Here is a 20,159-nt window from a genome sequence, read left to right as displayed (position 1 = left end):
TTGGTTAAAATGGGTACTGCTGCAGCATCTCCTATGTTGACTTGCTCGGTCTTCCCTGGTAGGAAAGGTCTCCTCTGGTTGCTCTCTTGGTTGCAAGTTACTGATTTACTATGCTAGTAAGCTAACTATTTCTTGGAATGTCCCTGCTGGTATGAACTGTTCTGTTTTCCTGGTGCTATTAAGTTGTTTTATGATGTTTGCTTATTAGAACTTACTTTCAGCTTTCTTGTAAAAACACTTTAATACCTTTGGGCCAAGTCTGTGCTATATAAAAATTCAAAAATAAATAAAAATAAACTTAGCCACATCATCACTTCAGACTAATCAATTACACAGTCAAGCAGGGGCGGCACCTCCATTGGGGTGGAGGGGCGTCACCCCACTGATTTCTCACAGTGCGAGAAGCAGGACATAAAATGGTAAAACTACCATTTTATGTTTCTGCTTCTCGCACTGCGAGAAAGCAGCAGGTGCCTGGTTGGGGGCGGGCGGGTGGGCAGTCCTGGTCGAGGGCAGGGGGTAAATGTGGCTTGCCCACTATTGTGGGCCCTGACTGTTTGGTCGGCCCCTGGGGCCGACGAAACTAGTCCCGAGCACTCCCCCCTTTTCTTCCTACAGGCTATGGCCTCGCTACAGGCACCCGGCTGGGCGCCGTCCGCACCAATCACAACGCGCCCATTGCAGCGTTGTGATTGGCTTAGGGTAGGGAGGCTGCCTATGGAAAACAGAAATTAGGTGGCGGCACATGACCCAGGGGAAGGTACTTTTTTTGTAATATGAATTACAAAAATTTTCCCCAACCTCCAACACTGACCACCTGGTTGTAGCCGTTGGTAACTGCCTGTTCTGAACTTCACAGAATGCAGAATTTTAACAAGTAAATTAAAGTCTACACAATTATTCCCTATTCCTTGGTGTTTAATTAGAATAGAAAGAAATATGTGTAAAAATACTGAGCCGTAGCAGAAAATGTGCCACCTTGAATCTCCAGGCAGATTCCCTTGCCACTTGTAAGTGGATTCATATTTTGGAAACCATCAGCAACTGAAGCTGATTAGTAGTGATCTGCCTACAACTCTTTAGCCAAGTATTACATTTTACCATGGAGGTATCATCTGCTATTTTAAGGCCAAGTAAATGTTAGATATAATTCCCTCAAAAGGTTGAGCAGCATCTCGCCACCGAAAAACCATGTAAAGTCAATACCTGGACAACAGTCAAATGGAAAAAGAAGTTGTAGGACAGTAACCCGACTCATAATCACTGCACTTCAAACAATCCCTGTACAATATATATACATACACACACACACACATACACACACATACACACACACATACTCTCTCTTACTATAACATTTAATAAGAGCTGGAACACCTCACTTCTAGAACTCCAACCTAATCACGCTAATGACACTTTTGCTCATATAATTGTCTTGAATATAAGTACTATCCTACGTAAGATATAGATCTGCCTTCACTATTAAAATGGAGTTTTCTGGGGATAAGAAGGGAAAGTGGTAAAACGGTGACCTGAACTTCCACAAGTCAGTCCATAAAGAGGACATACAGGTCGGATTACACATAGCAAGACATAAATGAGAATGCTTCGACAACCAACAATTCATTTGGTCACTGTACTTTGAACCAATGATCAAAACTATTTATAAGTAAAGGTATACCAAAAACTGAAAACAGCATTTTTTTCAAGACACAACGGTTATCTTAGAATGTTACAAAAAAGTTTTCAAACCTTCACATTTCCATCTCCGGAAAGTAATTCAGAGTACCCAGCCTCCGTTGCGAGAAGTCCCACAAAGTGCATTCTGGATCTCTGGTCAATGAACGCTTCAACAGCTTTGTCAGTAACATGTTTTCTACCAGAAATGTCCAATGACATCAGGTTACACAGGATGTCTTTTTGTTCAAGCAGGCGAAAGGCTATGTCGGATGTAAATTGTTTATCATCTGAAATATCAAGGTGAGTCAAATATCTGAGTTCTCGGATAACATCCAAAATTTGTGTGGTTGTCATTTTCAAGCACTTCAAGTGGTGAATGGTTAAAGATTTAAGTCGGTCCTTACAAGTCAGCAGGGCAGAGATATCAGTTACAGATGTGTTAGATATATCCAGACTTTCAAGCTTCGGCAGAGAAGCAACTTCCGCCAAGTCTTCATTGTAGAAGAGAACATTGGTAACGCTCAGTGCACGTAGGCCAGACAACTGGCTGAAGCATCTTTCATAAGGATCTTCCAGGGAAAGCGTTAATGAGTTCAGCACTAGACACTGAAGGTTTTCCTGGATCCATTTACTACTACTGAGTCCTGTTATAATGTCTGTGATCGTAATGTCTGCATTAACACCTGTAGCATCCAACTCCACAAGCTTGTGGTGACAAAACGCCTTTTTGAAAGCCACAGCAGAGATCTTTGCTTTGCGGATACATGCTCGCTTCAGGCGCATCTGATTACCACGAAAAATTCCTACTGTTACCTCATTTAGCTGTCCTGTAGGAAAAAATTGCATTTTGTTAGATCAGTAATAAATGCTACAGCACAAACATTTTGAAATCTGCAAAAAATGTATTTGGACAGTTTCCAACTCACCACAACAGTTCTGTCTTTCTGACTACTCTAGATTTTAGTGTGAAAATGTATTTCATAATATTTACAAAACATTTCAGGAGTTATGTTTTTACGCAATACGTAGTGTATAGTTGTTAGGGGGTATACAAACAACTAGTTGTGTAACTTTTGCAGTTATTTGTATCTGTATATTGCTGTAACTTAGGTTATAAACTACGTCGGGTGCTTTGCCAAGGAAAAAAAATATTGTATTTAAGTAAATGCTGTTTTAAATCCACAGTGTAAATTAAGACTACACTCCACTAATGTTTGTTCCCATGCTAAACTACACCCATAATTGATTTATCTAGGTTCAGACTACACAGTCTTTACTAGTAGTAACCCTTTTTCATTTCTCATCAGTATCTTCAACATGTTAATTTTCCTTAAAAGTACTGAACAAAATGTAATTTTATGCAAAAACCTTATTTTTGACTCGCATCCGTTCGCAGTTCCTGCACTTACATTGCCCCAAACACGGCAGCAAATCGCAGTTGCATAGCATTCCTTTTCTGATCAAGGCACATGTTTAGTATGCTTGCAATTCCATTTGCAAAATATGAACAAGCAACAAAAGAAAATAAGCACTGGCAAAGCCAGTTGGTCTCGTTTATGCAAGTTCTATTGGCTTTGGAAATGTTTTTTAGCCATATTGTACAGCAGAGCTGGCTTCCGTGCAGCATGGCTAATAACTGAATGAAATAGAACTGAAACAACACTTTGGGAGAAGACTTCTAATTTCTGTGAAAAATAGAGAAAGTTGAACAGATAGAAAAGATCAGTCTTTCATGTACTCTACTTCATGTGATACAAACCAATATGGCTAAAAATCCAGGTTGCAGACCTCAAGCCATAACTGTGCACTGGTTCAATTGTCAACTCTTCTTCACTAAACAGAATTTCCTCTTAAATCCTTACTCCACCACAAACAACAAAATAAAAGAAATTGAAGGTTCGAAGTCATGGTGTTTCTGTAAGCTTTAGCTGCCAATGTATGAAATTGAAAGGAAGGGTGTCGGTCTTTTTAGGTCTGGCATCAGCTAAGACTTTTTGATTTTACTTAAATTATAAGTATAATATGTTTACCTATAGCAGCTTTCAGCTCTCTTCATCCGTTGGTCTGTTATTGTGTCATTCTCATTTTGCTTCCACAAAGCACAGCAGACAGCATGGGGTAGTGGCTCAGCCTACTTCAGCAATTGGCCAACTTTACTTTCAGTAAAGGCATTTTGCTCTTTCACACACAGTAGCTCTATTTTACTAGATAACCATAAATTGTACGAATTGCACACTATGGTTCGTTGACCAGTTTTGTCTGAATAAATCTCTTTTTTTATTTTAGATTCATATTTCTTAAAATGTAATTTGGTTATTATTTCACCACTTTAACATGAAATACAAGACCTCCTATACAAATTAACACTAATACAAAAAACATTTAGGCAAATTTACATATATAAAATATTCATTCATTCAAATGCAGTCATACCCTCTCATACATACACAGCCATCAACATATTCATATATACACACACTGGAATTACAATCTACACAGTACGCCATCAAAAGTCACTTTTCTTAAATAAAGTTTTTGTTGAAAAAATTCAAGATCAATCCTTCTGTTTTAATGGCACTAATAGTCTACGCGTTTCGAACTCTCAGTGGCTTGGGAGATCTCATGAGGACATCAAGCTCTTTGAGTTCAAGCTGAAATGTGAATATTGTTTCACCAGACGGCACACAAGGAGTGTCCAGGACCAAATTATTTTGCAGTGATATTGAGTTGCTGGATAATTTCGGGGTGCAGCCTGACTTGTAAATTGGAGCAGGCTGTCTTCTATGCGGGGGTCTCGGTGGGCGGGTAAGATCTATTTCTGAATTATTTTGGTTAAACCGCCGCACCTCGGAGCAGTAACGTCTCCTTCACCGGGCTCAGTTCCAGCGCTTTCCGTCCTCGCGTACTTCCATGATTCCTTGCAAAACCGGAAGTACGCGGCATCATTAGATCTGTCAGCTGTGTTTGACACAAATAATCACCAGACACTAATCCGTAGACTGAAGGAAATAGGAGTAGACCGGACATTACTGTAGTGGATTGAATCCTACCGGACAAACAGATCCCAAGCAATTCCACTCTCGCCCTTTCACTCAAAATGTAAGAGAATAGATAGCAATATCCATTTTGGCCACCAAATTACACAGAGTGGCCCATTGTGTCGGCGCCACATGGTAATCATTAGGTTCCCACACATTCAGCAAACACCCTCTAGCCTCAGGCAACAATGCAACTCCCGTAACTTCATTTATGACAGCATGCACACGGTTCCAAAACGTTACGACTTCGGGACACTCCCATAGAATATGGAGAAAGGTACCCATCATACCACACCCTCGCTTACACAACCCATCCACCGAAAAACCCATACGCAACAGTCGGGGGCCTGTCATGTAGATGCGGTGTAAGATCTTTAATTGCACCAGTCGAAGACGGGCCAGAATCGCAACCTCCTTGGGAGAGGATATCGCTGCCTGCCAATCCTCATCATCCAGCTCCAATCCATCGCCGGTCCAAGCCTCTCGTAATTGCAGAAGGAGATCCGTTCGATCATTAATGAGTTTTTTATATATCAGGGAAATGGTGCTATCCGGGACATGCCCATCAAGCACTCTATCTTCGAGAGGGGAAGATTCCGGGATTAAGGTTCCGGTCGGGAAGACCGAACCAATCGCGTGCCGGATCTGCATGTATCAGAAATACTCCCTATCTTTTAACGCATATTCAATTTTCAGTTCTTCGAAAGTTTTTATCCTGTTCTTGGCCAAGAGATCCCCAACCTTACTGATACCAATGAGGTCCCACTTTTAAAAGCCCTTGGTGGTCCATAGACTACCTAGTTTCTCGGCGACTTAGAGCGGGGTCGCTCGGGTCAATTTGTCCGACCAACCCATAGCTGCATTTGCACTATGCCAGATCCTCACCGCAACTCCGGTGGGCCCTGTTAATGTCCGATCAGTCGATTTGGAGTATAGTGCCATGTTGTAATCCCCTCCCGGGAGCTGCCATTTGTCCATCTCGAATGCTGGGTTGGACGTAGGACCATACATGGCATGATTGATCGCACTCAATTGGGAGGCCCAATAATAACGTTTGATGTCCGGCAATGCAATGCCCCCGTCATACCAGGGCAGTGTTAACTTTGCTAAAGCAATGCGGGGGCGCCCGCCCCATAGTAGCCGCCTCTGAAGGCATTCAATCTCATGAAAATAACTGGTAGGCACGAGGTTGAGTGTGTTTTGAAGGGCGTATAGGAATCTAGGTAGGGACATCATCTTAAATAGGGCAGCCCTTCTGACCAGAGATAAAGGCAATCCACGCCAGGCCGCTACGTCAGATTTTAGCAGAAGAAGTGGAGGGAGCAAATTGTTCTGATACCGAACCGCTGGGTCAAGCGAGACATATATCCCCAAGTATTTAAAGCCAGTATGCGATATTTGTGTCGGGCAATTACGCGGCACGAGAGCTACCTCGCCCGTAAGCAAGTAAACACAGGATTTAGCCGAGTTGATCACCAGGCCGGAATTCTTCCCGAAGGAGCAAAGGACATCGAACAGGACCCCCAACGACTTCCGTGGGGAAGTGAGATACAAGAGGATATCGTCCGCATATAAAGATATGCAGTCCTCAAAGTCGGGGGTTCATCTAATGCCCTTAAGCGATGGTTCCCACCACAGCCATACCGCAAGGGGTTCCAAGGCGAGCGCAAACAATAGCCGAGACAGGGGGCATCCCTGCCGCGTGCCTCTCCCGAGAGGAAAGGACTTAGATACTCTACCATTGACCACCACCTGGGCCAGCAGATTCTCATAGAGGAGTTTGACCCAACCGATGAACCTTGGCCGAACCCGAACTTCGCAAGGGCAGTCCATAGATACGGCCATTCCACGGTGTCGAAGGCCATAGTGGCATCTAAGGATACCAAAATGGCCGGTTCACGCAACGTTTCCGCCCTCGCGAGGACGCCATGAAGACAACGTAAATTCAGTGCAGTGTTAAGAGTAGGAATGAATCCAGACTGATCCGGGTGTATCAGGTCCCTAATCACTTTAATTAATCGATTTCCTAAGAGTTTTGCCAGGATCTTAGGTTCGGCATTCAAGAGTGATATAGGTCTATAAGACGCACACTGATCTCGGGGTTTCCCCTCTTTATGGATAACAATGGAGACCAGTCTCTGGTCTCGGGGGAGTGACCCAACCTTGCGCGACTCCAGAAACATCGCGCGGAGATACGGCGCCATTTTGTTCGGACATAGCTTGTATAGTTCGATGGGGATGCCGTCAGGGCCAGTGGCTTTTCCAGAGCGGATGGAGCGAATAGCGAGCGCTATTTCGTCGTTGGAAAATTCCGCCTCCATGAGCTCTCTACCAGAGTCAGACAAGCTAGGCAATGCGATGTCTCTGAGAAATAGATGCGAGTCCTCCTCAGGCCTGTCAGAGACCGGCGCGTACACCGTTTGAAAATGACATGCAAAGCCCTCCACTATCTCAATCGGATCAACCACCCGCACACCATCCGCTCTTTCAACAACTGGCACACTCAACTCAATCTTTCCTTTTTGTCCAGCCATGCGATCAACTTCCCCGCTTTATCACCCACATCATACAGTCGTCCCTGTTGTTCGCGACTCATGGCCTTGGCGGCGTCTGTCACCAAGGCTCTGTAGTCTAACTGCTTGAGGTGCAAGACATGTAACTTATCCTGCGTGACCTCGGATTCCAGTTCCGCCTCCAGTGTAGTGATTTCAGACTCCAGACGCGCAACCTCCTCATTCTTACGCCTTTTAGCACAAGCAATCAATGACAGTGTCTGGCCTCGAATTACAGTCTTAAAAGCCTCCCACAGCGATATAGATGAGGACACTGACTCCACATTTTCAACAAAGTAGTGATCTATAGTCTTGACAACACCCGCCCGGGTTTCAGGGTTTCGGAGATGCCAGGGATTGGTCAGGGCGACCCGACACCCGGCTCCCAGTTGGATATCAATGAGAAGCCATAGTGGGGAGTGGTCCGAAATGCCTCTGGCCAAATGTCGGACCTCTCTCACCGATGTAGCCTGTGCCGCTGGCATGAGGATGTAATCGAGCCTCGCAAGGCTCCCATGTGCACCCGAGTGGAAGGTATATTGGGCCTGTCGGGATGCAACATTCTCCAACAGTCAACAAGACCCATCGTCTCCAGGAAACTGCCAAGCCAGGTTTGCGCTCTTGTAAGATCCCTGGGGGGGGGTAACGATCTTCTCTACCACAAACAACAGATTTGAAGTCTCCACGCAGATTAAGATCCCTTCGGGGAGCCCCAAGACCATCTTTCCCAAGTCAGCGAATGTCGTGGTTTGTAGACCGGGTGGAACATAAACAGACAGCAGTAAAATCGTTTTCCCCTCCCATCTACCAGTAATGGCGGCATATCGTCCCCTATCGTCTAGGATGGTATCGTCAACTTCCAATGGGAGGGAATTGCTGACAAGAACACCAGTCCCTCTCGATCCGGAGGGGAACCCCGAGTGTGCGATCAGCCGATAACCACGCCTATTCATTGCGCGACATGTGTTCCCCACTAGGTGCGTTTCCTGTAATAACACAACATCGGGGGAAAGGCGTTTCAAGTACTGCAGTACTATACCCCGCTTTATCCTGTCTCCCAAGCCATTGACATTCCAACTTAATACTCTCAACCCCCTAGCCCCCATCCCCAGAACGCTGGCGGAATCCCCCAAACAGTGAGAAGGACACAAAAGTCAAATTGTACAATGATATGTAGCCTCTGTAGCAAAACAAAAAGAAGAAAGAAGAACCCCTCTACCCCCCAAAAAAAACCCAGAGCCCACGTCCCCCCTCCCTGCACCCCTGCGTTAATCCAAAAAAAAAAACAACAACTGCAGTGTGCCCGTCGCCTTACCCCGAATCTAATCTACAAGAAGAAAGAGGAACACCCCGGGAGGAGGAAGAGTCCCAGTCACCCTGCCGCCTCTGGGTGTATAATCATTATATTTACATTAACCCAAAATTTCAACGAACCACTGCTGCAATGTCCATGAATTACACACGCTGATCCCGCTTACCCCTCCTGTTCCATCGGGCCACCTTCCGCACCACCGGATTGTTCCATGCGACCTCGATGCGTCGATAAAGTGTCCAGCCAGTCACTAATTACCTCAGGCCGATCAAAAAAGAGCACACGATCGTTGTGTTCAACCTGTAGCCGGGCAGGGAAAAGCATGGCGTACTTCAAGCCCAAATCTCTCAGTCTCCGCTTCACTCCGGTGAATCCCATTCTCTGCTTCTGTACTGTTTGGGTGAAGTCTGGGTAAAAACTGATAGACGCGTTCTCAAATTTCGTTGGGCCGTTAGTTCTCGAGGCCTGCAGGATGGCATCCCTGTCTCTAAAATTAAAGATCCTGGCAATTATGGGCCTCGGTGGGGCGCCTGGTTTGTGCCTTCCGCCCGGAACCCTGTGGGCACGCTCCACTGCAAAGAAGTTGCTGAGGCCCTTGGGGGCGAAGTGATTTAATATCAGATCTTCCACAAGAAGATCGGTCGTTTGTTCAGCAGACTGCTCCGGAACTCCGATAATGCGCACGTAGTTGCGCCACGCACGGCTTTCGAAGTCATCAAGTCGGCGGGCGAATTGATCGTTCGAGGTTCTCAAGTTCCGGACCTCAGTCTGGAGATCAGACACGTCGGTTGTAAGACTGGCAGTCTTGATGTCCAACGACTTGACCCGTTCATTGGTTTTAGCCAAGTCCGTTCTAATCAAATTAACATCAATTGCCACTGTGTCGATCTTGGAGGCCAGTGTCTCCTATTGCTGGCCCATGTAAGTTTTCATGCTCGCCATGGCGCCCATGATGTCCCGCAGTGTCAACTCTTCCGCTTCTGGTGTGCCACCTCCAAGGTCCTCCGGTGTTTTACCAGTACCGCTGGGGGAACCTTTAGGGCGAGTGTATCGGTCCATGTTGTTGGATTGGGTGGCGCCTCCTCGGGACGTGATCTTGACCGTCAGTCTTTCGCTATCAGGCTTGCTCGCCATGTTGAGTTGTGCGCCCCAAAGGGGCTTTTGGGACCTGGTATGAATGGCTCTTCACGGACAAAGCTGTAAAAAGTCAAAAATACAGGGCGCCCTGTAAGAGCGGGCAATCAGGTTGGACCATGGGCTGACAAGAACAAAGGGCAGCCGTCTTTCGGTAGACAAGAGCAGAGAAAACGAAACCGAAAGTAAACCAGGGGTACCAGTCGCCTTCCACAAGCCGTTGTTGTTCAACTTCCCCCTGGGTATATCGGAGGCTCGAGTCCCGGGCTGTCTCTCAATGTAGGCCTTCAGGCTTTGGAACGGAGTAATTCTGGTTCTCGGCATCCAATTCGATTTTTGAAAAAAGCATTTAGATCAGCAGGGTTATGTCCGCAATAACCCGTCGTTCATATCAGGATCCATGACAGGATATATGTAGGAGGCGGCGAGGGTCTCGGGAGCTCTTTGCTCATGCGACCATCTTGGATGCGCGCTAAGCTCCTCCCCACTGCTAATCTTTATTAAATCTTCTGGGCTCTCGTTTGTAAACTATGCAGATGATCGCAGCCAAATCTGGCCTAGATGAAGATAATCACACTCCAGCAGAAGGGCTACGCAGATGACTTAATGAGATGGTAAGGTGGCTGAAAAAGAACTCCTTCAAATTCAATGGAGGACAAACAGAATTTTTGGGTTGTTTCCCCTCCTAAGAGCTGCACTGTCTCCCAAAGGATTTATGGCCTTGGACTAGCACTGATAACCTTAAAGTAGCCCAGGTAGTGCACAATCTAGAATATACATAGATGAGAAATTAACCATGGAAGCGCACATCAACAAAACGGCAGGTACTTGTTTCGGTCTTCTCCGGAACCTCAGGAAGATTGTCCCACTATTGCCCCAGCAAGCAAGAAAGCTAGAAGTCCAGAGTATAATTCTAAGTTGAATTGTCTACTATAATGCACTTAGGGACTCTGAAGTACCTGATAAAAAGGCCATACACAGCACAAACAATTGTGGCAAAGCTTGCACTGCACAAATCCAGATATGATTAATTTTTTTGCACCTTAGGAGAGCTACATTGGCTTCGAGTCAGATAGGATAATTTTTAAAATCAATGGACGTGGTCTACAATGCCCTAAACAGGACAGGCCCACTATCTCTACATAGGCCTTTGGACGATATAGTCCTCAGAGGAATCTACGATCTGCCTCTGCCAATTTAGTTGGTGTATCGACATTCAGGAGAGTTAGGTTGGGCGGAAGAACTTTCCAGGTAAAGGAAGCTCAACTGTGGAATATGCTTCCAGCTCCCCTTCAAGCTAGTTCGATCCTTTCCGGATTTAGGAAGGGCTTGAAAAAAGTGAGTCTTTCCAAAATAGTTGGTGGGGCTATAGCTAGTTTACTCTGAGTATATTGATGCAGAAGAGAGACAACTGCACTGTTGGAACCGCAAGGGTTGATGGCTCCAAGATACCAGTCAGGTGAACGTTTGCGCTTTAACAAATGTTTGTTACTTACTTACAATAAGATAGGCTTGGTTTCCAGAGCCATGCATGCGTGGCCGTATAGGAGACAAATGTGTGTGTGCATCCTTAAGCAGATGCCCATCAGAAGGTGAGCAGCATGCATATGTGGTCCAGGACACATCCATGGTCTACTGAAACCTAGGTAGAAGGGTTATCAATCTACTCTGAGTGAACCACATTTCAACATTTTACATTTACAATTTATAGTTAATAATATTGCAGAATTACTCTGAAATGCCATTGTCTGTAGAAGTCTGTCAGCCACTTCCTGTGGAAAGATCGTTGGCTCTTGGAAGCAAAACGTGCCATCTGGTCTTTCCGAGCAAAACTGTTCTAGGTTTGCACTCAAATATTGTAGGCAGATGTCAAGCAAAGACCTTGGTGATGACTCCTCCTGTTGAGAAACAAAATACAATAGAGCCAATTAAAAGGAGGATTAAATTAGGTTTCAAACGGAATTTAGCTGCTCTATAATTGATATGGTTAAACAAACTAAAATAAGAATAGTATCACAAATATATGTAAAAAGGTACAAAAAAGTCAAATGTATCTTTAAGAAAACGGTAATGCCTTCATGTTACACAAGTCCTATAGGTGTGTGTCGGTATAGCATGTACATTTGACATGAACAGGTTTCTCATTAGCTCAATGAAATAAGTTGGGTATTGTATCTGAAGGCTTTTTTATTGTAAATATTCTTTTCACTGTTGACAGCCTTAATTGCTGCCTGTATGCACAAAATAATAATACATTATTTAGTGTGCACAAACTGCCATATTATTGATATTTGTACATATAAACAGAAACAAGTAGTACAATAAACCAATAAGGTATGGATGTAATTTAATGCCATTACACGGTCTGAAATAAACATTTTCCATGACTAAACTGATTAGATATAACTGTGGTTTAAGCCGTAGTAGTCTATGGACAGATTTTTTGACAGGAGACTACGAAAGATCTGAAGATACCATGGGACCAGTTACCACCATTAAAAATAGAAGTCCTGAGAAAGAGACTTGAGTGTTAAAATTATTACAAAACAAAGATTGCTCCCTTACAGCTCTACCCAGTTCCACAGAGCCCAACTTAATCTTTGTAATCCACTGAGTCACTTGGCCACAAAAGCCAAAAAATTAGAAGGCCAGCCGGGGACAAGGTAAACAAGCATTGGCATAGCTAACAGGTCTCGCCTTTCGGACCTTATAAGTGTTTAGTCAGAGCCATTTGTTTTGCCAATGTCTTTAAGCTATGTTGTAGAGCATAGTGGCTGCTGTGCAGCATGTTGAAAAGTTCTAATATAAACGTTTATAAGCATTTATGGTCCCGTATATATAACCAAGAAGACATTAAGTTCAACTGAACGATACTATTAAAAAAAAAAAAAAATTACTTAAAAATATCTTCAAGTTTTTTTGTCTTTACAATGCTGGCAACTTCCTCCTGTCTGTTCTAATGCTGTTTTTATAGTTGTTTTTTGTTTTTGGGGGTGGGGACATACAACGAGAAGGTGGAGGTTGTGAAAAGGTACCTGTATTACAACACTAACAGCAGATGGAAACTAGGGGAGAATCAACAGATGCCAGATTCTGAAGGGAGACCGAGGTGGTGCTAAGTGATGCTGAGGTGGTGGTGTGTCGTTGCAGAGGTGATGCTGAGTGATACTGCTGCGATACCTAGATGGTGCAGAGTTATGCTGTGTGCCGAGTTAAGCTGAGATGGTGCTTGGGGGTGCTGAGCTGGTGCTCAAGAGGTGCTGAGTGATGAGGTGGTTGTGCTGCAGCATTGGTGCTGAACTGCTGCTGAGGTGTGGCTGTGGTGGTGATGGTGCAATAATGTGATGGTGGTGCAGTATTGATGCTAGGATGGTGCTGTGCTGATGTTGAGCTAGTGCTGTGCTGGTGGTGAGGTGATGCTGCACTAGTGTTGGTACACTAATGAGGAGGTGGTACTGTGCTGGTGCTGCACAAGTGCTGTGCTGGTGCTGAGGCGGTGCTGCACTGGTTCTGAGGTGGTGCACTGATGAGGAGGTGGTGCTGTGCTGAGATAATGCTGTGGTGGTGCTGTGCTGTGCTGATGCTGAAAGCGGAGTAGAGCGATGCGGAGGCGGTGCAGATATATGCTGAGGTGGTGGTGCTGGAGCTCAGATGGTGCGGAGTGATGTTGAATTGGTGCTACGCTGGTGCTGAGGTGGCGCTGCACTAATGCTGAATTGGTGCTGCGCTGGCGATGGTGCATTGATGAGGAGGTGATACTGTGCTGATGCTGAGATGGTACTGTGGTGATGCCGAGGTGGTGCTGGTCTGATGCTTAGGTGGTGATGAGTTGGTGCAGTGGTGATGTGCGGATGCGGAGGTGGTGCTTTTCCGTCTTTCTTTTCCTCCCTCTTTCCTTCTGTCGCTCTCTGGAAAAGTCTGAAAAGGAGAATAAAGTGCCAGTGCCCCCCACCAGCTCAAATTAACCACTGGAAGCATGTAATAGTGGTCAGTGCTTGAAGCTGCACCAGTGGACAGTGTAAGAAGCATCTACTAGTGACCAGCGCAAAGAGTTGCACTAGTGGACAGAGCATCAAAAGGGCATTAGTGCGCAGTGTAAAATGTAATCAGTATGAGGAACTGGCCCTAGCTGACAAATTAATTGGTACTGGTGGGCAAGCTTGAAGCGTACATGTCCAGGGTTCTAAATTAGGCATGTGTAGGCATATTAGGCATACCCCTAATCTTTCATAGCACCTAGCTGCGATTCTTTTACTGTTGGCACTACAGAAGAACACCAGATTATTCACAGGGGTCCGGCCAGGCATCAGCCCGCCCCTCGAGAAGCCATAGCCGACTGCTGAGCACCAGGGCCTTGACGATCAGGAGAGTTTAAAGAGCTCGGAAACAAATGGGGAGCTTCTCAGCTTCTGTTTATAGAGCAGGAAGGAGAGAGGGTGATCCATGGGCAGGACTCGGAGATGAGATACAACTGCGAGCCCTGTGTACCCCGGACCCCCAGACACAAGAGCTGCCAACACCTTGCAGGGACAGCTTCTACAGATGACTAACCCTGGGGGTGGGGGTAAGAGGGCACCCCCTGCTTTCTGTGCCCTCTCGGGGAACCCAGAGTAGGAAAAGTCATTCACAGTGAGAAGAATTCTTTAAGCTGAACTATGCTTTTTTACATTTACAAAATAAAAAAAAAACATAGCTTCAATAGATCCAAATTTCACTAATGCAAGACCTATTGCATTGCAAATGATTGTTTATGTCTAGGCAATGTGAAGTCACAGTGCGACTTGCCATAGCAGCTGCATTGAAATGTCTTTTTCGTTGCCGGATTAAACCAAGGCAGAAAAGTTTTAACTGGTCGTTCCCTCGAGTCTAGGATGGTATGAGTGCCTGCATTTACGTGGGATCTCTAAAGAAGGTGCAGAAGAGGACCTCTGCAGTTGAATTTTGGAGAACATTTACTATGGCACCTGCATTCAGGAACTCAGATCATCTATTTATTTTTTTAATTGAACAGAGCAGGAACCCAGCAAAGCCAGACAAAAAAACGCTCCTTTTTAGGTCGAGGACCGTAGGCTGCGCTTGCGCAGTTCGGTCCGAAGATTTAATGTTTTTAGGTTAGGGGGCTTGAACCCGCCCCTCTTCTCCATTGGCTGGCCTCGTAAATGCGGGCTAGCCATTGGAGGAGAGTGGCGTCACTCCCTTTAAGCCCCGTCTTTTTCGGATTCGGGGCGTGTTTTTTAGGTTATTTCATCTGTGATGTCATCCGTCACTCACCAAAAGACACGCCCCGGATTCCGAAAATGTCGGAGCTTTGCGGCAGCCATTTTTTTTTCTTGTTTCCTGGTTCGCGTGTCCTCTTTCCTTCCCTGCTATTACATGTCTAAATTGCATCATTACGCGGCACATTTGCATCTGTGTGGCCCAAGAAACTACCCGTACGTTATTAAAAGTGCGTTCCTGACACATGGAAGACGGGCTGCTGAAGTAAAGGCCTAGCGGAACCAGAGCAGAGCCGGCGCTCTTGAGCAGTGAGCTGCACTTTGAATGGCTGAGGAGGGGGGCTCGGGCTGGGATGCACTCCGGAGATGCAGGTAATGCCGCGATGAGAGAGGAGCCCGCCGCCTGCCCTCAGCCCCTGCGCCCAGAGTCCGCCGGGAGGTAGGAGGCACCGGAGAGGGGAGCGGGGCACCTCCAGCCGCCCGCGGGCACCATGGCAGAGGAGAGGAACAAGAGAGCCCTGCAGGAGCTCATCCAGAGGCCGGGAAACAACGTGTGCGCCGACTGCCAGGCCCCCGGTAAGTCACCCACTCCCGGCGTGCCCGGCCGGGACGTCCGGACTGTGTGATCTGCTGCTCCTGCCTGGGCGGGTCCTGCGGATGGCCGAGCTGCCACTGTCTAGGGGGGGGGTCCCGCTGCACCTGCCCGGGTGTGTGCCCTGCTCTGCCCGGCCTTGTGTCCCGTCGATGCCCCTGCTGGTGTGTGTGTCCTGGCACGACCCCAATGGGTGCTTCTGGGGAGCGGGCACCCTGCCTCCTCTTCCTCCGTCTTTCCTGGTGTTTGCTGCTTGTCCGTCCTGTGGCCAGGTAATGCCGCGATGAGAGGAGCCCGCTGCCTGCCCTCAGCCCCCAGAGTCAGCCGGGAGGTAGGAGGCACCGGAGAGGGGAGCTGGGCACCTCCAGCCGCCCGCGGGCACCATGGAAGAGGTGAGGAAAAAGAGAGCCCTGCAGGAGCTCATCCAGAGGCCGGGGAACAACGTGTGCGCCGACTGCCTAGCCCCCGGTAAGTCACACTGCCTCCTCTTCTTCCGTTTTTCCTGGTGTTTGCTGCTTGTCTGTCCTGTGGCTCACTGTCTGTCCTATCACCTCCTCCCTGTTGTCTACCTGTAAGTGTAAATCCTCCTCTGACTTGCTTCCTTTTAACTCTCTCCTCTTTGGCAGTGTGTTTTGTGTAGGTCTCCTGCCTGCTCGTTCCCGACTCCAGACTTTAAGTTCTCATGCATGCCTCCTCATGCATGCTGTCTGTGCCCTTATGCCCGCTGTCTGTCGTCCCCTCGTGCCTCCTGGCTGTGCCCTCGTGCCTCCTGGCTGTGCCCTCGTGCCTCCTGGCTGTGCCCTCGTGCCTCCTGGCTGTGCGTGTGTGTGTGGCTCTCTGCATGTGTGTTTCGTCCGCTGCGTGTGTGTGTGTGTGCGGGGCTCTGTGGGTGTGTGCGGGGCTCTCTGGGTGTGGGGGGGGCTCTGTGGGTGTGTGCGGGGCTCTGTGGGTGTGGGGGGGGCTCTGTGTGTGTGGGGGGGGGGCTCTGTGTGTGTGGGGGGGCTCTGTGTGTGTGGGGGGGCTCTGTGTGTGTGGGAGGGGCTCTCTGTGTGTGGGAGGGGCTCTCTGTGTGTGGGGGGGGCTCTCTGTGTTTGGGGGGGGCTCTCTGTGTGGGGGGGGCTCTCTGTGTGGGGGGGGCTCTGTGTGTGGGGGGGGGCTCTCTGTGTGTGTGGGGGGGCTCTGTGTGTGTGGGGGGGCTCTGTGTGTGTGGGGGGGCTCTGTGTGTGTGGGGGGGCTCTGTGTGTGTGGGGGGGCTCTGTGTGTGTGGGGGGCTCTGTGTGTGTGGGGGGCTCTGTGTGTGGGGGGGGCTCTGTGTGTGGGGGGGGCTCTGTGTGTGGGGGGGCTCTGTGTGTGGGGGGGGCTCTGTGTGTGGGGGGGCTTTGTGTGAGGGGGGGCTTTGTGTGAGGGGGGCTTTGTGTGAGGGGGGGCTTTGTGTGAGGGGGGCTCTGTGTGTATGGGGTTGTGTGTGGAGGGGCCTCTGTGTGTGTGTGTGTGGGGGGGGTTGCGTGTGGGGGGGGGCTCTGTGTGTGTGGGGGGCTCTGTGTGTGGGGTGGGGCTCTGTGTGTGGGGGGGGCTCTGTGTGTGGGGGGGGCTCTGTGTGTGGGGGGGGCTCTGTGTGTGGGGGGGGCTTTGTGTGAGGGGGGGCTTTGTGTGAGGGGGGCTCTGTGTGTATGGGGTTGTGTGTGGAGGGGCCTCTGTGTGTGTGTGTGGGGGGGTTGTGTGTGGGGGGGGGCTCTGTGTGTGGGGGGCTCTATGTGTGGGGGGCTCTGTGTGTGGGGGGGGCTCTGTGTGTGGGGGGGGCTCTGTGTGTGGGGGGGCTCTGTGTGTGGGGGGGCTCTGTGTGTGTGGGGGGCTCTGTGTGTGGGGGGGCTCTGTGTGTGGGGGGGGCTCTGTGTGTGGGGGGCTCGCTGTGTGTGGGGGGCTCTGTTGTGTGCGTGTGGGGCTCTGTGTGTGTGGGGGGGCTCTGTGTGTGTGTGTGGGGCTCTGTGTGTGTGGGGGGGGCTCTGTGTGTGGGGGGCTGTGTGTGGGGGGGCTGTGTGTGGGGGGCTGTGTGTGGGGGGCTGTGTGTGGGGGGCTGTGTGTGGGGGGGCTTTGTGTGAGGGGGGCTTTGTGTGAGGGAGGGCTTTGTGTGAGGGGGGCTCTGTGTGTATGGGGTTGTGTGTGGAGGGGCCTCTGTGTGTGTGTGTGGGGGGGGTTGTGTGTGGGGGGGGCTCTGTGTGTGCGTGAGGGGCTCTGTGTGTGTGGGGGGCTCTGTGTGTGTGGGGGGGCTCTGTGTGTGTGGGGGGGCTCTGTGTGTGTGGGGGGGCTCTGTGTGTGGGGGGGGCTCTGTGTGTGGGGGGGGCTCTGTGTGTGGGGCTCTGTGTGTGTGTGGGGGCTCGCTGTGTGTGGGGCTCTGTGTGTGTGGGGAGGAGGCTGTGTGTGGGGCTCTGTGTGTGTGGGGGGGCTCTGTGTGTGTGGGGAGGGGGCTCTGTGTGTAGGGGGCTCTGTGTGTGTGGGGGGCTGTGTGTGGGGGGCTCTGTGTGTGTGTAGGGGGGCTCTGTGTGTTTGTGGGGGGCTCGCTGTGTGTGGGGCTCTGTGTGTGTGGGGGGGAGGCTGTGTGTGTGGGGCTCTGTGTGTGTGTGGGGGGGAGGCTGTGTGTGTGGGGCTGTGTGCGTGGGGGGCTCTGTGTGTGGGGGGGGGCTCTGTGTGTGTGGGGGTTGTGTGTGGGGGGGCTCTGTGTGTGTGTGTGAGGGGCTCTGTGTGTGTGTAGGGGGCTCTGTGAGTGTGTGGGGGGCTGTGTGTGTGGGGGGGCTGTGTGTGGGGGGGCTCAGTGTGTGTGGGGGGGCTCAGTGTGTGTGGGGGGCTCAGTGTGTGTGGGGGGCTCAGTGTGTGGGGGGGCTCGCTGTGTGTGGGGGGCTCGCTGTGTGTGGGGGGCTCGCTGTGTGTGGGGCTCTTTGTGTGTGTGTGGGGGGGAGGCTGTGTGTGTGGGGCTCTGTGTGGGGGGGGATCTGTGTGAGTGTGTGTGGGGTTGTGTGTGTGGGGGGCTCTGTGTGTGTGCGGGGCTCTCTGTGTGTGTGGGGGGCTCTCTGTGTGTGGGGGGAGCTGTGTGTGTGTGGGGGGCTCGCTGTGTGTGGGGCTCTGTTGTGTGTGTGTGGGGCTCTGTGTGTGTGGGGGGGGACTGTGTGTGTGGGGGGGGACTGTGTGTGTAGGGGGGCTGTGTGTGTGGGGGGGCTGCGTGTGTGTGGGGGGGCTGCGTGTGTGTGGGGGGCTGTGTGTGTGGGGGGGGCTGTGTGTGTGGGGGGGCTGTGTGTGTGGGGTTGTGTGTGGGGGGCTCTCTGTGTGTGTGTGGGGGGGCTCTGTGTGCGTGAGGGGCTCTGTGTGTGGGGGGCTGTGTGTGTGTGGGGGGCTCTGTGTGTGGGGGGGCTCGCTGTGTGTGGGGCTCTGTGTGTGTGTGGGGGGAGGAGGCTGTGTGTGTGGGGCTCTGTGTGTATGTGGGGGGCTCTGTGTGTGTGGGGGGATCTGTGTGTGTGTGAGGGGCTCTGTGTGTGGGGGGGGGCTCTGTGTATGTGGGGGGGCTCTGTGTGTGTGGGGGGAGGCTGTGTGTGTGGGGCTCTGTGTGTGTGAGGGGGCTCTGTGTGTGGGGGGGCTCTGTGTGTGTGGGGTTGTGTGTGGGGGGGCTCTGTGTGTGTGGGGTTGTGTGTGTGGGGGGCTGTGTGTGTGGGGGGCTGTGTGTGTGGGGGGCTGTGTGTGTGTGGGGGGCTCGCTGTGTATGGGGGGCTTGCTGTGTATGGGGGGCTTGCTGTGTATGGGGGGGCTCTGTGTGTGTGTGTGTGTGTGTGGGGCTCTGTGTGTGTGGGGGGCTCTTTGTGTGTGTGGGGGGATCTGTGTGAGTGTGTGTGGGGTTGTGTGTGTGGGGGCTCTCTGTGTGTGTGGGGGGGCTCTCGGTGTGTGGGGGGGCTCTCGGTGTGTGTGTGGGGGCTCTCGGTGTGTGGGGGGGCTGTGTGTGTGGGGGGGCTGTGTGTGGGGGGCTCTCTATGTGTGTGGGGGGCTCTCTATGTGTGTGGGGGGGCTCTCTGTGTGTGTGGGGGGGCTCTGTGTGTGGGGGGGGCTCTCTGTGTGTGGGGGGGCTCTCTGTGCGTGTGTGGGGGGCTCTCTGTGCGTGTGTGGGGGGCTCTCTGTGCGTGTGTGGGGGGCTCTCTGTGCGTGTGTGGGGTTGTGTGTGGGGGAGGTTTGAGTGGGGGGGCTTTGTGTGTGTGGGGGAGCTCTGTGTGTGTGGGGGAGCTCTGTGTGTGTGTGGGGCTGTGTGTGTGGGGGCTCTGTGTGTGTGTGGGGGCTCTGTGTGTGTGTGGGGGCTCTGTGTGGGTGGGGCTGTGTGTATGTGGGGGGGCTGTGTGTGTGTGTGGGGGGGCTGTGTGTGGGGGGGGCTGTGTGTGTGGGGGGGGCTGTGTGTGTGGGGGGGGCTGTGTGTGGGGGGCTGTGTGTGTGTGGGGGGCTGTGTGTGTGGGGGCGCGCTCTGTGTGTGGGGCTCTGTTGGTGTGTGTGGGGCTCTGTGGGTGTGTGTGTGTGTGGGGCTCTGTGGGTGTGTGTGGGGCTCTGTGGGGGTGTGTGTGGGGCTCTGTGGGGGTGTGTGTGGGGCTCTGTGGGTGTGTGTGTGTG

General features: G+C 50.5%; 1 protein-coding gene across 1 annotated transcript in view; it reads right to left on the bottom strand.

Moving 5' to 3' along the window:
* The window catches only part of ZYG11B (zyg-11 family member B, cell cycle regulator), a 285,114-nt gene that overhangs the window by 193,407 nt on the left and 71,548 nt on the right, over window positions 1-20,159 (bottom strand). Inside the window, exons 2-3 of the mRNA XM_086952450.1 lie at window positions 11,449-11,614; window positions 1,753-2,507 (exon numbers count right to left, since the gene is read on the bottom strand). Coding sequence (XP_086808576.1) covers window positions 1,753-2,507; window positions 11,449-11,614 — 921 coding nt within the window. The remainder of the gene's footprint in view (window positions 1-1,752; window positions 2,508-11,448; window positions 11,615-20,159) is intronic.

This window comes from Lissotriton vulgaris, chromosome 1_1 (assembly GCF_964263255.1).
Source record: "Lissotriton vulgaris chromosome 1_1, aLisVul1.2, whole genome shotgun sequence".
In the NCBI taxonomy this organism is placed as follows: Eukaryota; Metazoa; Chordata; class Amphibia; order Caudata; family Salamandridae; genus Lissotriton; species Lissotriton vulgaris.
This window is presented reverse-complemented; position numbering and strand designations above follow the sequence as displayed.